A 20568-nucleotide genomic window follows, 5' to 3' on the forward strand; every position below is an offset into this window, starting at 1 on the left:
TGGAAGCAAAGCCACACAGAGTTTCTTAATGGGAGGGAGGGGGAGAGTAGAAAACGTATCAGAAGTCCTAAATAATTGCTCTGTCTGCTCATGTAATGCTGCCTTCTGTTTCATGTCATGTCCCTCATTGAGCTGCACATCCAGGCCACAGGCCATGTGAGCTCCAGGAGTGCTGTGTCCCATTCACTCTGGAAGAAATCTGGCTCACATTCTCCAGCTTTGCAAATTAAAAGCGTCAAAAAAAAAAAAAAAGCTAGGCTGGGCCTTTTTTACCCATGAATTGCTGGTACTTCCAGCACAAGTGGCACATGGAGCTCCTTAACTCAAACTTGCAGGCAGGGCCTCATTGAAGAGGCCGTCTGATGATCCAAGCAGGGGAGAATCCAGCTTCTTCTCCCATGGAAGCAATGGAGGACCAACACAAGGCCAACGACTCTTGTCACTAATCCCTTGATGTATCCAGACCTTCCTCTTCAGCGCTTGCTTCTGTATCACTGTCAGCTTGCAGTGAAGAGAAATGAAGCCATGAAGACGTCTGCTCTTCAGTGACTTGCACCTGAGCCTAAGTAGGGGGCAGGGACAGCGAAGACAAAGTGATCAGAGTGTGACCCTGGTGGTGCAAGCTTTTTCTTCTGACTGTGCTGACATTTTACAGCCAGTCACTTGTGACAAGCGCACTCACGTTCTCCTGGAAGCAGCACTGAAACCCAGCACAGCGAGACGCAGTCCCTTATAGTATGGAAATGCCAGCGACCCTAGGAGATTAGCTACCACCTCCAAGCAGTAGAAGGATTCCTACAAGAGCCATCACAAGACATTTAGAGATGACATTAAGAAACAATTACCCTGGGGAGGAATCAAGGGCAATATGCAGGCATCTCAGGTAGCTTAAATCAGCAATGCACCTCACTCATTTAACTAAAAAGAAACAGGGGAGCCACTTCTAAAGCAAGCATGTTTTACCTTTGCTCCGTACTGTACGAAGCTGAATAACAAGCACAACTGCAACAGGAATAGACTAGCACTGAGAGAGTAAGTCAGGACTGATGAGCATATCCCTGCCCTTGGGTTAGCACAGACACACTTAGTGACCTCGGCAACGACCCCAAACGTATAAATGTCTAGCAAGATAATGCACATCAGTAACTGTTCAGTCCTTTGCGGAAGAGCAAGTGGTCAGAGAGGGAGGGGGGAGACCCCCTTCATTTGTCCTCTAATGAATGTTTGCCGTTACAGAGGCCAACTGCAAAGCTGTGAGCAGGTGAAGGTGCTAACCTCCCTGTCACCTTCTTGATAGCAGCACCAAGCACATCTGGCAGACAGAGGCACCCTGCAGGGCTTCCAAGGCAGACATTTGGGTAGAGTGAGCTATCTGCCTAAAGATAACCTGGAAACAGAGAGAGGAGAGAAGAGGGGAGAACATGTCTCCTTTCAGCTCCATTTTGGATGGTTAAAGGATGTAGGCGTCAACAGCAGGGTTTTTTTTTTTTTTTAATAAAGAGCCCATTTCTGTTCTGGGATCATTTCATCTTTAATTTGGACAATTCGGGCAATCACAATTTCAGACTAAAAGCTAGAGAATGTACCCCAAAATCAGATCAAACTAACAAATGAGAGAAGAGACTTATGGATTGTTTAAAACTTAGCAGGTGAGGAGAAAAGGATTTGGATTTTGTTACCAGCCTTTTCTTTTCAGAATGAAGAATTGGCACTTTGAATCATTAACTGAAATGTCCTAACCCACCCAGATTCACCCCACCATTGCCCAGCCAACATACGACCCCTGTTGTGCCAAGGGTCTTTCCAGCAAACCCAGACTTGACCTTCCTGACATTGTGCTTGTTAAAAGAAAAGGGAAGGGAGAAAGCAAGGAAGTTTAACATATTTTATCTAGCACAATCAATTTTTAGGACCATCTATTTGGAAAAGTGAATTTCAAAAGTCAAAAGCTGTAAGAGCGGCAGTAGCTTATACTGGGGATACACCATACAAAAGGCATGTGATAAACCATCCAGCCTTTGTTTACTGTATCACACGCCGCCACCCGGGGCGCTCAGCTGGCTGGGTAGCGCTGCGCGGCCCAGCTGCCGACAGGGAAGCACTGCAGACTCCTTCCCCAGCAGCGATTTCCCTGTGGGGAGAACTGCCTGGCTGCATATCAAATAGCACTAGATCTAAGATTTTAATCTCTTCCCATGTGCAGAGCCCTACAAATCTTCCAGCAAGGTATTAATCTCTTCAGAAGTTTCACGCACAGCGATCACAGAGGCGGATACACAGAGCTGCCTCCTTTCTTTTAGTTTCTCGAGTCAAGGCTGCAAACGCTATACATATATCACGAAAGACGTCCGTCCCTGGAATCTAGGCCAGGCAGTAGAGGCGCTTATGTGCTGCTCACGTTTAGCCCCCTCTGTGTGTCCACAGTGCCCAATACTTGCCTTCATCTCCTCTAGGCTCCACTGTGGCCCTGAAAGATCACAGTTTGGCTGTCCCAGCCAAAGACAGATGAAAGGCAGCAGCACATACAGCTGCAGCAAATTGCAATCTGCTTAAATCTAGGAAATGAAGAAGAGGCCAAGACTTTGAGACCTCCGGGTTAATCCACTCATCTAAAAACAAGAGATTCACATGGAAATGGATGACTATTATTTTTATTGAATTACTCCAATGCTCATTTGTGAACCAAGACCCTATTGTGCTCAATACTGTACAACCAGAGACTGGGAGTCAGTGGGACGCAAGGCAGACGCAATGCTACTCAAACAACAAACCACTTAGCCTGGGATTTTTTTGGACAAGAATCAGGCACGTAGGAATATGGAACTGTTATATATAAAACAATATCAGAAAGGTTGTACGGAGAGAGGGATGAAGGGAAAGAAATAGGTTTCCCATCAGAAACACTATAGAGAGCTTCTTGTAACAGTTTAGATTGCTGTTGCTAAAATGCAATGTCAACAGTCACCGAGGAAATGCAGAAATGCATTTCGACAAGAAAACACAGAATATATTTTGCTTCAAATCTGCAAACGCAGGGCTTACATCTCTATTTTCTAGTTATCCTCAAAGTGATAAGAAATGAGTAACACCAATTTCTCTTAGTGATCAGGAAGGTATTGTTACCTGCTCTTTTGTATATCTTTGTGCTCAGCAGAGCTACCAGACTGCTCTACAGAGGGGTCACAGGCTCTGACACTGAACTGCAACCACCTTTCAGATGAGATAGGAGCCCATAGCAGAGTCTGCCACAATTCAGAGCAACAACATGCAAAAGCTAAAGAAGTCTTTGCCACACAGAAGCAACGAATGAGTAACACACACATCCAGCTGGCAAGCTGAGAAGACATGAGACCCAACCCTTCCATGCCTATGGATTGGGCACAAGATCTCTAATTCCCCAGCAGATCACGGCTTCAGCTTTACATCCACAAGTCAGCATCTCTCAGCAACACAGTGCCCTCTAGCCTTGAACTGGGTTACAGTTTAAGCCTTAGAGGAAAAAGCTCAGCGATATGAAATACTAATACACAGCTTTATGTCCGATCTTTGGCCTTATCTTTCAGGCAACCCATTCAAACAGTGACCGGCTCCAGAGAAATCTGGCAGGCAGGCAATGCCAGGAAACACAGCATACTCAGAGTGATTTCACACCAGATGCAACACCCCCTCAGGCTTTTCCTTACCCAAGCAGGATGATTACCTTCTGTATACATAAAATCCAACCTTCTGTGTATTTAAACACAGGCTGTATTTTGAGAAGAGAATTAAAGGGTTTGGTGTAAATAAAACCCCAAAATGGAGCCAGAGGGAAGAAAAAAAGACGCCTTTTCCATTAGTGTGGATGGGCAAAAGCTACATCATTGCACGCTGTGAACTCCTGGAGGTAAAGACACTTCCACATGACACCCTGCAGTACTGGAGTCCGGGAAGGTTGCTGAAAACCCTCATCGGATGCTGCGCTGTGGCAGCAAGGTGTGAAAGCAGGAAAGCGAAAAAGAGATGAAAGAGAACCCAGATGTTGAGCCTGCCTTGATAACTATGCCAACCAGCTGCCCCCTTCAAAAAGGTCTTTATGTGACTTTATGGGAGAAAATTTTATGAGAGCAAAGACTCATTCAGCACCGCCGGCTCACTAAACCGACGGCAGCCGAGCCTCGCTCCGCTCCCTGCCAGGGTGCTCCGCGGTGCCGCAGCCGGGACGGGGCTGAAACGGGGGAGCTCGGGGACCTGTCCCGTGCTGTGCTGCATCTTGCTGAGCGAGGAGGGAAGCGGCGCCTTCAGAAGGGAAGGAAACTTCAAAATGATAACGTTAAGGGGAGAAAAAAAAAAAAGAAAGAAAGAAAGAAAGATAGCGAAGTGGGTGAGGAGAAGGGTAAGGAGGAAAGTCGGCTCGCACAGCCGGCCCAAGCTCCGCCGATAGCTGCGGGCCCCCGCGCCGGGGCAGGGCGGCACAGCCCGTCCCGCCGCCGCGCACCCGGGGCGCCTCGCACCTGCCCCGGCGCGGGGCGGCTCTGCTCGGGCGGCGCCTTCCCTCCCTCCGGCCCGGCCCGGCCCGGGAGCTCCGCAGCACCCTGCCCCGGGCTGCCCAGGACGCGGGGCCGGCGCCCGGCGGCGGCCGCCACTCACGTAGTGCTTCGAGGGGTTCCGCCTCTTCTCCACGTCCACCACCGTGGCGTCCAGCACGCTGTAGGACAGCATCTTCGCGGGCTCCGCGGCTCGCTCGCTCCCTGCGGCGCGGCACGGCCCGGCGGCGGCGAGGCGCCCCGCGGCGCTGGCAGCACCTCCGCCGCGCTGCCCGCCGCGGCGATGCCGGCCGGCCGGCGCGGGGGGCGGCAGGATGCCCCGGCCCGGCCCGGCCCGGCTCCGCCCCGCGCCGCGGCGGCTCCCCCCCTCGCGGCGGCGGCGGCCCAGCTCCGCGCCCTGCCCGCTGCCTCCGGCTCCGCGGCGAATGCGGCGGCGGGAGGCAGCAGCGGGCGGGAGGGGCCGGGCCCGGCCGCCGTCCCCGCCCCCGGGCGGCCCGGGGGGGCGCGGAGCCGCCGCCGCCGCGGGACGGGGCGCGCCGGGGCGCCGCCGCCCCCGTGTGGCGGGGGGCCGCGCCCGCCCCGACATGGCGGCGGCGCCCCGGGGGCCCTCGCCCGCCCGGGGGGGCCCCGCGGCACCCGCCGCCTCGCCGGGGGCCCCCGGGGCCGAGGGGGCACAAAGGCGAGGGGAAGAGCCTGGCCCTCTCGTCCGCCCAGGGCGAGGCCGGGTGTGAGGCCTCCAGGACCCAAAGGCGAGGGGCAGCAGGGCAAGGACAGGCACAAGGCTTCCAGGACCTGAAGGCGAGGACGGGCGTGAGGCCTCCGGTGCCCTCTACCCCCGTGCAAAGTGTCCGAAACATCCTCCCCGAGCGCCCGGCCACGCTCACGCCAGAAACGCCGAGCACACAGGGTCCAGCTGCGGCTCTGGAGGCTCAGCCTCGAGGCCCCCCTTCCTCTCAGGGATGGCTGCAAGCCCTTGGCCCCTCAGCCAGCGTGGGGCTATGGAAGGGTCAAAGGTGGAGGAGGACTGCACAAACTGATACAGACTTTTATAGTGAGAAACCTATTTCAGTTCTTTATGTACACATACATACATAGGAACTAGCATTACCTTCTGCCATCACACTTCAAGAACAGCTTGCCCTAGAAATTGTGATGCATTATTGAATAAAAGCAGTCTAACTTCACACATGAGTATTTTGGAGGCAGTTACTTCAAGAAAGAGAACTTGCATGTGATTGTCCAGCCCCCAGACAGTTTTATGAAGTTCATTAGCTATTTGCCAAATTAACTGAAGTCAGTAAGATTTCTGATTGTTGCACTGACTCAAGGCTCTCCAGCAGCAGTCCAAACCCCTTTTCAATAAGCTTCCGGACTGCCACTGACAACTGCAGACCTGCTAGCCCAGACGCTTAGGAAACTCCCAGATCCCAGGAGAAAAGAACTATCAGTCCCCATGTGGTTTCTTTATATGCACTACCAGCAAATTTTTCTGTATCGCATCTTTTGTACCATGTTATTATCCTTTCAATAACGATCATAAAATAGACACTGGAGTTACAGAGCCATAGATATGGTAGCCTACAGGCTGACCTCTGAAAGCAAGGCGCCCACAGCTGGTTTCCACAAGCAAATTAAAAACAAAGCAGAACCATCAGAACAAAGAACCACCATCAGCACACGGCTACAGGCTGCTGCCAAGCAGCATCGAGGTGACTACTGCGTAATGCCTTCTTTTCAGCCTACACAGAGAAAGATACTCTGATCCTGTTATCACAAATTTGGGCCTTTTATGTAATTATTATTTTATATCACAGTCCCCAGAAGATCCTGCCAGGAGCAGGTCCTCGATGCTGTTGGCATTTGCAGTCCCTGCCACAAAGACTTTATGTTCTTAATAGCAGGTGCAAACAGAAGAGCCGGCTTGCCACCCATCCTCTCGCCCTGTGGGCAGCTGCTAGGTTATCCGAGCTGGAGAAGGATTTTGGCTGTGCCTTCTCCTCCTCCATCCTCAGGTACTATACACCAGCGAGCTGACAGAAAACACTAAAATCCTAGCGCCCCGCCCCCCCCATCCCAGGATGGGCTGGCAAGCGGGAGACCAAATTCTGATAATGGAGCAGGGGGCAGAGGGGAAAAGCTCGCGTGCCCGTCTGCACTGTCGCTTTTCAGGCTTGTCTGTTTTCCTTCAGTGCACTCTCTTCCCTCCTCTTCTCCGAGGGACTTCCCACCTCTAAGCCTCATGCATTACAAGGCAGCATGGCAAACCCTACCATTAGAAACCTCTTCGGTTTAGACTGGCCAAGGAGTCTCTGGGGGGCAGAGCAGACAAAGAAAATTCTTCCCTGAAATGGAAATATTCAAACAATCCACTGATAAAATATGCCGGCCTTAGCCAGACCTTTACTCTTGGATGCCTCTTTCCTGTGACCCATTATCAATAGCAGAAATATTTAACTGCAGCTATGTACAAACCTCTTCTCCTATCACTCTGTCCAAAAAATAGAAGCTCCCCTCTCTCATCACTAAAAACACTTAGGGTTTGGTCTTAATCAGCTTTCAAAATATTTCACTGTGAAGGAAAAAAAATAAATAAATACATCATTGTCCAAACACTCTGCCCCATCTTCCCTGACATTCTCATTAATTGGCATCTTTTTACTGGCAGTCTTATCTAGCTCCTGCAAGGAAGGAGCTTTATTTTCAGCCCAACCTGTCATTGGTACTTTGGGGTTTGTGCTCCCTTGGTGCCTACCCTGCTGTGTCATGGTGTCTGGTCCTTTGCTCACCTTTCCTCTGTTCAAGACAACCTAACTTTAAGTCTCCACCACTCTGGACGACCTCCTCCGGCTGCCAAGTCTGCCCAGCTGTTGTACAGATCTGGCTCTGCTCCTCCATCGCCTGCTCACTTTACATGAGCAGCCTCACCTTCCACCCTGCTTGTTTGCTGCATCCATCCATCCACATAGGAAAAATGTATGTTGCTAGGGGCATGGGCTTTTCTTTATAAATATGTACAACACCCAGTCCAGTGGGAGTTCGATCCCAGACTATTGCAAGACTGGCAGAAAATAACCCAAACCCTTTATTATGCCAGAGGCTTGGGAAAATCTGCTCCTCTTAGGCAGCAGCTGGGAAAATGGAGCTGACAGCACCTGCCCGACCTCTGTGCTGGAGAGACAGGCTCAAGACGCTGGGACTTGGGGAGAGAAAAAACAGAGTGTGCAGCTCAGAGCACGGCAGCTTTGTTGGATAACTGACCCCCCCCCCACACTGAAGAGCCTGTACCTAACTAGGACTGTGAACACAAAGGACAAGGCACTGCAAGCTTGTAGGAAAATTACTATTCCAGGGGCTTTATCCTAAATCTTCTAGTATTTAGTTTTTTTCTTAAAGTCTCAATTACTGAAGTCTTGTCATTACATGGGAATACCACTACTGTTATTAATAATAATTTCAATTTAAATAATATCAGTATTAACAGTTAATTTAATTATTAGCCTTTACACACTCCTGATTCCAATAAAATTAACCCAAGGAACTCCCTGGGAAATTCAGAGCTTTAAAGACTGAGATAAAACAGCTACTTTAAAAGTGTTTTTCTACTCATTTGCAGGTCTTTGGGCAAGGAGTTATTTTATTGACTGAACAGGTAATCAGATTGGCCTTGCAGATCTAATATAGCTTACAGCCAGCAACCTAAATTCTACTCCAATTACAGCAAAATCTGATGCATGACAGAATGCGTGCGACAGTCTCAGAACTGGAACATGACCTGAGCTTGAGAGGATTTTGTCATGCTGACAATTTTTTTGTAAATAGGCATTCGAGTTGTAAATTGAAAACACTCGGATCATGAAATCAGTGAAAAAAAAACGAGAGATGGACTCTTCTGTACTCCATTAGGCCCATTTTTACTGCCTCTTACTAATTCATGGCGTATCTCTGCAGATAAGTAAAATCCCCTGAATATTAACCAGCGTATTATAGCCCAAGAACTCTTTCTGTAGTGGCTCGAGTTGCTGTTTAAAGATGGCTGTTCATTCTTGTTTTTGATTTTCTGTTTGCCAGAGCTGGGCAGCTCGGTCTGCCCTTGAGACGAACCCTGGGTTTTTAATGTCTTCCTGTCCCATTAGCCCTGGAAGGATGTAAGGGTGCTCAGCACCTCGGGGGGAGCAACATGCCCCGCGAGCTCAGCCGTGGGGGGGAAGGGGAACGTCTCTGCGCGGTGCATGACAGATTAGCCACACAGCTCATTACTGGCAACTAGAGTTGCATGCATAATCTGCTAGACATGGTACTAGAGATGTGCCCCTTAGGGTTTTTTTGGCTCTGATGTACAACAGCACAACACAGAGCCTTTGTTGCACTCCCATCTGAGCTACTGTACTTACAAGACTCCAGCATCTTAAAAGGGCTGCTTTCCATGCAGTTCTTCCACTTCAGTCTCCATATATATGTCTTTTGATACGAGTGATAAGAACAGTAGAGCCTTTCTGGCATTCAAATCTCAAACACTGAAACACAACGCAAAATGCAATCGTCTTGCCCTATTTTTTAAAAGTGGGCTGCGCCTCGACTTCTTGGGAGATTACTGCTCTTCAAATGAAATTCACACCGGGGAAAAATAGGCCCAGCTAATGCGTCAGAGGAAAGCCAAAGAAACCAGCTGCAGTCCCAACAGACCAGCCCCCTAAGGACAGCAGCGTGCTTCCTCCCCCGCCCCAGCTTCCTCCCCAGAGAGCGCTGCTCCATCAACCCCTCTGCACTACACCTAGTATAATAGAAAAAACAAAACAATCATTTTCCCTGCTAGCAGTGCAAGTGCTTTCCTAACAGCATCCAGCTTTTACCTCTATTAAAGAGATGCTTCACCCTCTTTAATTAAATTATAGATTATCCCGTTTTTGAGGCAGCTATCTTAGAATTTAATCTTTTCACAACTACAGTTATTTTTCAGGCCTCTCTCACAGGAGTTATGGATGAAAGACTTCCAATAGTGGCATGTGCATGTTCTGTTTAGGATAGTAGTAGCAAATCGCAGACTGTTTTCTATCCAAGTACTCCTTGTACTTTTCCATTGTTATGAAGGCTTTGTGGATATTTGATGACATTGTTAAAAAATAAAACAAAGCAAACCCAAACCACACTTTCCTGTATGCATAATATAAATTTCAGGCATATGTTTGAGACAGCTGAAGTTTATCAAACTAATCACAGGTTTGGCTTAGGATTCCCCTGGTTACTTCACAGATGCTGTCACTGATTTCAGTCTCCCTCATTGTTCTCAAAAGAGGACATTTTGATACCAGCTTCTGCCTCACTCTGCAAAATATTTGGCAATCTGTTGTTGAAAATGCAGGCTTGTTACAAATGAAGTAAATGTTGGAAGTAGTCGTCTTTCTTTGCATTTTCTTCCCATGGTACCTCTAAGTATATACACGGACTTTGAGTCCTCTGTACTAACAGATTTAGAATCCCCACCAAAAGTCTTTTTCAAGCTTCAATTTCCTTGTTCATTACTTTTACTCATTCAACCCCTTCTGAAACTGAACAGTAATTTTATTTGCTTGCACATCCCCTGGAGAAGGTAGTAGAGTTTAACTGCCAATATCCAAACTAGAACATTTGACAGGTAGACTGTGAATTGTAAAAATGCATTGATAAAACCTTATGAAAAGTTGGTCATATAATTGCAGTTGTATCACAAATGAAAAAAGCACAAGCTCAACACCATAAAGAAAAATGTAACATGCAACTCCTGCCACTCAGTAGTGGAGTGCATTAAATTATTTTTTTTTTCTTTTAAGTTACCTTCATGCAAAAGCAAAGTGGATTTCCCAACATGCAAAGGTTTCTTTAGAAGGAGCAGTGTTGGACCTCCTCAGAGCAACATCATCCCATGGGCAGATACAAGTAGGATTTTTTTTTCTTCAGTCATCCCCAGGTTAGACTTTGCTAGGCACTAATGGTGATATCTGGAAAACCAAATACCATGTGGGATGTTTATTGCTTGGAAAAAAGAATGAGATAATCCAAAACCAGAGAACTTTTCTTGGAAAGCAGAGCTACAGTTTCTCTAGCAGGGCCTCCTGTAGGTGTGCTTTTCAGCTTGGAGCAGTGCCGCTGCCTGATAGACTATCCAGTTAATTCCAGTCATTTATCTGGATCCATCCCACAAGCATGTGTTAAGCCATGGCCACGCAGCACCAGGGTTGAAACCCTAAAGACCATTTCACTAATGAGAGTCTTTTTCAGCCCCAGGTAAAGTGGCTCTTTTCCTCTGCAGGCAGGTTGACAAAAGGCAGCTGAACACACAGAGCACCCATGAGACAAGGGCAGCTTCTCTCTCCCTTTAGGACAATTTCCTTCAATTAGTGACATAGTGTCTAGGCAAGCAAATATTCCAAGTCTGGACAATCTACCCTTTAAGGTTTACATTTAAAGCACTGAGCTTCAGGTTGTGTTCACAGCAGCATCTTCAAAGCTCTAGTACTCCTAAAGAAAGAGCATTTCTGCAGTTCTTGCCTTCCCAAAAGCAGGTGACACACTTGCTAGGCACACCAAAGTTGTACCATGTCTTTACAAAAAAGATCCCAAGCACACTTCATTATAGATGGCAGCAAAAGTATGGTCACAATTTGCCCTTCAGAAAACTACCAAGTATTACTTGACCTCCAGAAAGCATTACATTGTCCTGGACATGTTGATCCTCAAAGATACTTTGGTGGCCAACTCTTATTTAACATCTAACTGTGAGCATCCTTTAAAAAAGACAAAATATCCTGCAGAACAGAGGAACTGTTAAAAGGACAGTATGAAGAAGAGCATATAAATTAGGTTGCTGTATATATAAATCTGTCCATGCGTTTATGATAAATGTTTTTACTCATTTTTTTTTCCTGTCCTCGTTTCCTCCCCTGCTTTCTAACTGCAGAAAATAACATAGCACAAGTCCTTGCTTTCATTATATACTACACCTGCTGCCTGTCCTGAAACAGATGAGGAGCGTCATTAGCCAATTATTTCTTAGCTTTTGTCAACAGGACCAATTTCAAACATCTTTTTGTTAAATCCTCCTCTCTCTGCTTCCTCTGTATTTCTCATCCTTTCCTACATTCAGAGTTCCAACAAAAACTCCTCTCTATATCACTTTGCTCCTGTTATGTTTGTCCTCGATCACTGAACTCACAGAAGAACAAAGAAAGGGATTATAACTACTTTGAAGCAGGAATTAAGTTTAAGAGACATTGCGGGGGGAGGGGAAGACAAGGTGAGGGAAGAAAATAAGACATTGTTAGTCAGCAGCGGAGGTTGATAACAATAGCTGGCTTTTTATGGTTCAGGATTTTGTGGACATTACAGCAAAGGAGTGTTTTACATGCATGCAAGGACAGCTCCTACACTCTCAATGTGAATGACATTTTTGACAACAGGAGAAAAGCCCGATTCCAAGCACCCTCTTCATTTCCCTAACACCTTGCATACCTGGCCAAGAAAAGCACACTTGAGAAGCAAGTAGGCCTGCAAGGCACGGATGACTATTGTTGAGGGAGGCATTTGAGGGAACTGATTTCTCTTATTTCCAAATATCACCTTAATATTTGGAAGAAGTCTTTACTATGGCAGAAACTGAACTTCCCAGGCCAGCAACAGACTTCAGCACACGCTTCCTTTAATCACACCAGCTGTTACACAGTGACATATATTTGTGTGTTTTCTTACCTCGGCCACAGGAGAGGTGGGAAGACTTTCCTCTCTTTTATCATGGGGCAATTAAAAAACAAAAATGAAAAAAGAACTATATGTCTCCATCTAAATGTTCTGTGCACCCACTGGCTTAGCTCCAGCCATTCCTCCAGTTTTCAAGCAAGAAAAGGAGATGCTCTGGCTCTCACATGCTAGCAGATCCACAGCTTGCTCAGCCCCAGCTAGGCTGGCAGAGAGCTCCAGTTCTAGCTGGTAGGAAAGGAGGGTCCATTCTTCCAATCAATAACAAAAAGCAAGCTGAAACAAGAGCTCTAGGACATGTTGTACCAGGTTAATTGGCACCACACTGTTCAGTGGTTCAGCATTTGCTGAAAGTTGTTCCTTTAGGTTATTTCTTTCACTAGTAAATTCCTGGCTATATTATGTTCAGGCAATCTTGTTAATCTGGGCTGGTTTCAACTTGTAAATTACTGTGACTGGATTATTATAGTCCCCATTGCACATTTAAAAGATATTATTGGGGAGGGGTTGGCATCCCTAACAATCAGTTTCTCAACTCTGTACTCTGATGTAGATGCTATACATACCTTTACCAGATTTTACTAGTTTGATTCACAGTTTCCCCCTCATCCATGTCTGCCTTGGGGTGAACGCCACTAGGAAACTTCAGCAGAAACAGTCTAGTCATTTCTCAAAACAGCATTGCAGAAGAAGTAGTTCTTATGGCAATAAAAGATACAAAAGCAGGCTTCTTCACATTGTCTCGTGCATGGTTTCTCTACTGGTGTATGATTGAGTTTATTCTTTTCCCTCAGCAGGGGCACTAATTTTGGCCTCTCTTGTCTACCAGTGCATTTATTCTCTGGCAGCATGTAGGACTGTAGTATTTCAGGCTTCTCAGCCACTTGTAACACAACTGGCCAACAGATTACAAAGTTGCTTGCGATGGTGGAATGGAGGAGGTTGACAAATGCCCAGACACAAAGTATAATCACATCAATGTAATTTTCTTACAAAATCAGGCTGAAAGTAGACACACTAACTAGTAGACAAACTAAAAGTCCACAGCAAACACCAACTGATCCTGTCTGTGATAAAATCTGAGCAAGGACTTGAAAGTGGCAGGGAGCAGCAGATGGCTTCTGTTAAGGGTGTGGCTTGTGCTTGCTCAGGTTTTGGCAAGATACATGTATTTGAATTTTTAATTTCACACTTGGACACCTGCTAGAACCCTGCACCCAGGAGTCTTTGAGGGCGCTCCAGGGTCCTGGTGGACAAGGGTGTGGGAAAAGTGCTATTTTCCTTGAAATTGCAGCTCTTTCCTGCTGCAGACTACATGGCGAGGAGGGCTCTAGACCAAAGAGGATATCTGCCCCTCCTGGAGCCCACACAAGGAACAAAGCACGGCCTGCTGGAAGCTGAATAGACTGTGAATAATGGCAGGTCAGCTAGGCAGGGGTCATAAATAGAAATAAGGAGCAGGGAGAAGACAGTATCAGAGGCTGGCAAGGATATTTGAGCTAAGAAAGAGAAAGGGAACAAAGTAGAGAAGGGAGGAGGTTTGACCAGAATCTGTGGTACAGGGATGAACCATGAGACTGTGACTAAAATGAAGGGTCTGAAAAATGATGATTACAGGGGAGAGAGTATAGAGTAGAAATAGGTGAAAGAAAATGGCAGGGGGAAGACTCTGTGCCTGACAGGGCATAACACTGGGAATGAAACCCAGGATTCCCAACTCAGCATTTCCCTGCTGCCAACAAACATCCACAAAAATGTTTCTATAACGCCAGGACAACTAGAAGGTGGTAACCAATTACTGTTATAACTATTCCCTTATCTCACATGGCTGAACTTTTATTTACCCACGAGCCTCCAGGGTTGGAGAGGGAGGGTGGAGACCTGAATGTAAGACAATAAAGAAGAATGTAGCACCATGCTGACAGAAAGTTTCAAAATTCAGGTTGCCCCCGAGATCTGAACTTGCTCCCTTTCCATTTAGAGGTAAGCATAAAGACAATTTCTGCTAGGCATATCTTTTCCCCATAGGACTGCTTACTCCCAAAGTAAACCAAACGAGAATTCCTTAACAAGCAGGTTTCCAATAACTTGTCTCATAATTATCCATGTGGCTCCATGCCTTACAGGCTACTCATTGATGAATTCCCCTCCTAAATAATAAATTAGGAACTTCTATTTATGGTGTTCATCTTTGGAACAAACAAGCATGAACAGCTCCACAAAAGGGACAGCTTAAGGTCACATAGCCAACCTTAAACTTTTTTCATTTATTACCTTAACAAAAAAGCCTCATTTTCCAGATAGTTTGTGTAATACACATACCCTTACGGATACAAGCTTACAGTCCAAAGATGTGAGAACAGAAACACTCAGAAATCATTGAGCTGGATTTCTATTTTTAAGAAATCATTATTTGTATTAGAGGTTTCCTGAGACCTTAAGAGGGAACAGGGCCTCAGGAAAAGTATTTCATACAAATACAGACCAGGAGACCATCATTGCCTCGAAGAACCTGGAGTCCAAAACAACAAGACAGGCAAAGCAATATGTATGGAAGGAAAAGCAGAAAAAGATAAAGTGAAAGCAGAGAAAGGTACCAGTGAAAGCAGAACTAAGTCCCATTGCAGCATCTGTCCGTTCAGCTGTTCCCACACAACCAGAGAGTTCTTCTCTAACAGCTCCCACGGACAGATCTCAAGAGCTTTTAATGATAAATGTTAACAAAAATTGGGAGTTACACCCTACTGCATAAGGAACTGCATTATCCTCAATTTCCAAAAGAGGGAAACTGAGGCATGAAGCAGCCTCCTCTCTTCTCCCACTTGAGCAGAGCCAGAGGGACTGAGGGTAGTTCTTCCCTTTGTTTCCTTTCCAGAAAAGCAAACACCTTACATTTTGCTAAAACAGAATATTAAGATCCTTTAGTAATTTTTATAATCTCAAGCACTGCATTTCTACAGAAACAGACCTTTTTAAGATAATGTAAAAATGCTGACTGTTTTAAAAACTCCATTTACTTACCTTACTTGCCTTTTACTGCCATAACTGTTTCTATGGAAACCAGAACTGGCCATATAGCAGTCCTACAACATGAATTCTCACTTGTCAAATTTACATTAGAGTGCCACCTTCAAAGTCCTTTTATAAACCAGTAATAATTGTGTTGCTGTAAGAGTTTTTAAATTAAACAAAACTAGAATGCGTGCTTTCACTAAATGCTCCACACAATATTTTGTAGGTGTGGTCTCAGTCTAAGAATTTTAACAGTGTGCATGATATGACTCTTTTGGTTAAGGATATGATCTTTAAACAGAGAGACAGTTTATTAGCAGTAAAAGCCCTAGTGTGTGTAGTTAGACTTACATAAAGGTGACTTATACCAACATGGGTATGTCTAGACTGCTGTCACAGAAGCATACTGTAGAGATACTGAGTAAATGGGTAAATCAAGCTACTTACTGTGCTCTGTGCTCTCACAGCTAGCTGGGGTACTTCTGTGCAGGCATATGCATGTGGTATTCCCTGCAGGTACAGAAGGGGAATGCACTAGACCAAAGTGTTAGTGTGTGCTGGGTGGCTACTGTGGAAAACAGAGCATGCACATTTCAGGCATGACTATTCCGTAATGTTATACAGAATTAAAATCAGCATAGCTCGAATCTAAGCACCTCCATTAATTTTACCTTAACCTTTCATGCACATAAAAACTGTAGGTTCCCTTCTATTCATTAACATTGCTTCCCTAAGGTAATTCAAGTGAGAAAAATCTTTTTTCGTGCTCCTGGGAAACAATCCCCCAACAGGAAGCACCCTTCCTCACAAGACCCTCACATTGCCAGCATGGACCAGCTTAAACAACTTTCAAGGACAGGTTCTTTCCAGATTGATTTATCTGTCTTTCCTGAGAAGAGATCCTCCCACCTCATCTCTGGGGCTTTTCAGTTGATCGGGACTTTTAAATTGCAACAGAAGCAAGGAACTATTACAGAGACACTAGCACACATTGTGTCTTTGCACCATCGTCCAATGCTTAGAAAATAAGTAGCCAGGAGTTTTAGACACACTTTACACATAGATCTAAAAAGCAGAAAGTGCAGAGTCTAAGTTGGAGGCAACAGAATACATCAGATGCTGCACGCATAACGATATGAGCTGCAAGGGACCAAGATGTAATCCTATTTTGGTATGATTCTGTTACAATTTATTTTAAAGAGACCCCAAAGAGCAATACAATCTCAAGGCTATCTTTTCCTCCAAGGCTCAGCAGCACAGAGTTCCTCCCAAAAACTCATCTAGCCCACACACTTGGCTGCTACCCCCAGGAGAACCAGGGCCTTCCTCTCTTCTAAGCTAAGAGAGAAGGCAATCACCTCAGTATTCATTTAACCCTTTCTGCATAAAACCAACTTCTGCTAATAGAGCAGGACCTTTCAAAAAAACAGCCAGGTCAGTATCTTAAGTTAGACATAGTTATTGGCACATGTCATGCTCATCCCTACTGTCCAAGACACCTCATACTTTCCCTTTGGACTATCCCCAAACTTGTGTCACGTAGGCCCCTTGTCCATAACCAAGCAGTAACACATGGTTAACTCCTGAAATGAGTCTGAACCCTAAAATAGGAATCGATATCCCAAACTTCTTCCATGGGAAACCTTTGTTTTAAAGCATCACTTCGAACTGATCAGTATCAGAGCAGGAATCTGAAAGGAAATATCCCTCATGGCAGTACAACTAGCCAGACCTTTTTGTAGGTGTAATTTATAGTTCCCTGCCCCACCACTCAGAACATGGGCTTCTTTCTCTGCTTTCCAGAGACATTCATAGAAAAAAAGTCTTCTACAATGCTTTTTTTAATCCCCATCTCCTCTGCCTATAGATGAATAGATGGTACTTAACTCCAAACGCAGCAGTAATGCTAGAAATAGTGGCAGTCTGCAGGGAAACCAACCTGAGCCCTGCAGCAAGTAGAGAAATTAAAGTGAAATAATGACTCATACATAGTTTTACACTGTGGACAAATGCACCATCTCTTTAAGGCTGGAGTTTTCCACAGGCCTCTGAATGCAAATGCCAAATACTTCGTCATGCCTTTCTTAGCCTATATCTCACTGCAGCCACGGCTCGGAACGAGGCATATAATATAACATCAAACCAGAGACCTGGCACACATGGGGCTACTCACTGGCTTTCCTCATGCATACAGTTTATTTTTACCTGCTATGTCAATCCTTATAGGGCTTTAGCACTAGGTCTGCCTCCTGGGAGTCTGCTATTTCAACGGTTCTGGAGAAGGAGCAGAGTAGAAAAGAAGGATACATTCAATCCTTTCTACTCTTTTCAAGTTAAAGGTATCACCTTCTCATTCACCATTAATTAAACAGATTACTTAGACAAGACCCTGCAGCAGTGAGGCCTGTAAGCATAAATACTGAACAGCTCCAGGCTTTGAACTATGGCACATAACAGTTCTGATTAATCCTGCATGTCCTGCATGGTAACCTCCTTTAAGGCTAATGCTCTTTCATCAGTGTCTTTCACCGGGCGCTGTGTTCCTCTGCAAGCGCTGATACGGATAGTATTTTTCCCAAAGGTGACAAGGAAGGAGAAAACACAAAAGACAACAAGGAACACAGATTACAGTTGGTCTTGCTGACTTTGGTATTTTCTTTTCATAGCATCAGATTTATGGCTCACCATTTGTGATGTAGGAAGCAATTTAAAAATAAACAGCAAAACAATGGCTGATTTGTGAGACTTCTGGTCTGAACAGAATCCACAACAACATGCATCAGTAGTGCACACTGTAGCTAGGGGAATCCAAACATGCTTTACAAGCAGTGGGCGAATTGTAGGATGGGGAAGGGATGCATTCCTGAATATTACTTTTCTGAAAAACGTGGGGGCTGCTTTAGTAGTGGGATTGCTGTGCACTTTCAGGAAAGCATACATACATACACGGTATGCCAACATTACCAGGAAGGACAAGCAAACCTTTCTGATTGTTCGCTTGCATGTAGTTTTCCAGTTGTTATTAAGCATATATATATAAAAAAAGATCCACAGGTACTACCATATAGAAAGATCACAAGATCAGTCTTTAAGCCAGCAAGACGAGTCCTGACATGACCGCTGCTGTCAACAGTGCTCTTTAGTACTGACTTTAGGGCTAATTTGATGTAGATGTGGGGAGGGCCACATCACACCTTACTGCTAGTCAGGGAATAACACACATGCAGGGAGGAAGCCCAGCTTCTTTTCCAGCTCCCCTACTGGACTGAGATGTCCAGGCTCAGTTTGATACAACTTTCTAGGAACAGAAGTCAGCAAGAATTTTAAGACAAAGTATTTGGATAACTCCTCTCAGGAGCTGGACAAAAATAGCCTCTGCAGAATCAGGATGCTATTCTTTTCATCTAGATTGTATTAGGTAATAGCAGCTTTTCAGTATCAGAGTTCTGTCTCAACCACTCTTTCTTTACCCTGAATGGCCCAGGAGCTAATGTATTTTATCTTCCCTCTTTAAAAGGCCATATAGTATCCTTCCATAGTGCTGACAACATCGCTGTTACTCTCCAGCAGTTCCAAGACACGGTGCATCACTGCTTCAGCCAGATAGGGGTTGTAGCTCTGCCGAACACAGCTCAGGACATGAAGGAAGTGGCAACCTTTTTCAGCATCTGCAGAAACAACAGAAAATGCAGCCAGGCATGGAGAAGAGACCTCAGTCTCTAATTGCCCCCTATTAACAACTGTAATCCAGATTAGTCATGAACAAACTACAGCTATCAGAGATGAAGAATACCTAGGTATCAAAGCAGAGATGCATGTATTCAGAGGGAAGAGATCCACTCTGCATTCACAGTTCTCCAGTTATCAACTGCTCCCATTGACCTCGCTAAGAAGTGCCAAGGTCGCAACCCTAGCCACGAGCGTGAATGACTACCAGTCTTGCAAACTCTCGTATACAGGGCTCACAATGTACAGCCTGATGAGGATAATGACTTAAGTGACCCCTGCTGTCCAGCTACTACAAACCGTCCAGTTGCTGCAACTGCAGTTTATTCAGAACAGAAGAAACACTGTGAAAATCCTTTTGCTTATATCTAACTTCAAAAATGTCAAGAACACAAGGGAGGCCCATGGCGAGACGTGACTGTTTGCCCAATGCTGACATCTTGTGGCACAACTGTTACAGTGCAACTTTCATTCACTTAGCAATGCAATCCCTTCCCTGCGCTGTAAACTGCTCAGGCAATTACTGGAGTAGAAGGTCACAGAACTTCAGTATTAAGTTTTATCTTCTTTTAAGAGGAATGAACCCTAAGAATATACAAGAGCACAAAAATGTAAAAATAATCCCCTTTCCTAGAGGGCAAGGCAGAGACAGAGGTCCTTAAAGGCTGCAGTACTACATGTACTGCATGTACTGGTGGAGCCATTAGCTGCAGCTTAACTGGCCCTATCAACATTTCCCCCAAAGCCCTCGTGAACCCGCTCATTACCATTAGCAGGCTCCCAAGTGCCGAACTCCACAAGAGAGATTTCTCTCTCCTCCATGCCTAACAATGGAAAGCTAGCATGAGTGAGGCATGTTAGCACAAATAACTTTCCTCTTCCTCAGTCGAAGTTATAAAAAAGGAAGTTTGATAAGGGTACTAAGAAATTTGCATGTATATCTAGCGCCAGGGAGCTCTGTGTCCTTTGTTTTTGCCACTTTTGTTTCATTTTAGCAAATTCCTGTGCCCAAAACAGCCCTAGAAGCTTCTGAGAAAAGTCACTGGAAGAGATGCAGAGTCACTAACAGCGAATATACAGTTCAGGAGGAATTTGGCTGTGATTCAGGCAAATTTCTCTTCTGTATTTCTTTTGACAGTCCATGGTATAATGTAATGAAAGATCTTAGCAGCTGGTAGCCAAAAATGGACCCACCATCCTAGAATGGGTCAGTGCAGAGAACAGAACACCGCGGCTACCTGGTCTTAACGACCCTTGTTGCAAACAAAGCAGGTAACTGCATTTTGCATTAGTCACAGGTTTGTCACAATAAGGTCAGAGTGCCCATCCCCGATCTACAGTAACTTAGCATAAGTCATGATGAACTAAATCACAGTGACTCAAGTGTTACTCAACAACGGAATACATAGCCTTTCCCCAGATGCTGGTAGAAAATGGCATTTTAGAGCAGCTGCAGGTATCTGGGTGCATACAATCACTAAGTAGCCCAGAAACACTCATAGGCTACTCCTAGAAGCAACCAACTGACTTTGAGGAAACATACTCCTTGCAGTGGAAGATATTACAATGATGCAGTCCT

General features: G+C 45.5%; 2 protein-coding genes across 11 annotated transcripts in view; both read right to left on the minus strand.

The window, feature by feature from the left end:
• Positions 1-4993, minus strand: part of SH3PXD2A (SH3 and PX domains 2A) — a 272825-nt gene extending 267832 nt beyond the window's left edge. For 2 of the 3 annotated variants that reach the window (XM_026117532.2, XM_026117530.2), the window contains exon 1: positions 4627-4993. In XM_026117532.2, coding sequence (XP_025973317.2) covers positions 4627-4698 — 72 coding nt within the window. In that variant the 5' untranslated portion in view covers positions 4699-4993. The remainder of the gene's footprint in view (positions 1-4626) is intronic. The other variant, XM_026117531.2, reaches the window with a different exon arrangement.
• Positions 4994-14498: 9505 nt separating this feature from the next.
• STN1 (STN1 subunit of CST complex) overlaps positions 14499-20568 on the minus strand; it is a 46801-nt gene continuing 40731 nt past the window's right edge. For all 8 annotated transcript variants that reach the window (XM_064514189.1, XM_064514185.1, XM_026117522.2 and 5 more), the window contains one exon: positions 14499-18931. In XM_064514189.1, the coding sequence (XP_064370259.1) occupies positions 18774-18931 (158 nt within the window). In that variant the 3' untranslated portion in view covers positions 14499-18773. The remainder of the gene's footprint in view (positions 18932-20568) is intronic.

This window comes from Dromaius novaehollandiae, chromosome 6, assembly GCF_036370855.1.
Source record: "Dromaius novaehollandiae isolate bDroNov1 chromosome 6, bDroNov1.hap1, whole genome shotgun sequence".
In the NCBI taxonomy this organism is placed as follows: domain Eukaryota; kingdom Metazoa; phylum Chordata; class Aves; order Casuariiformes; family Dromaiidae; genus Dromaius; species Dromaius novaehollandiae.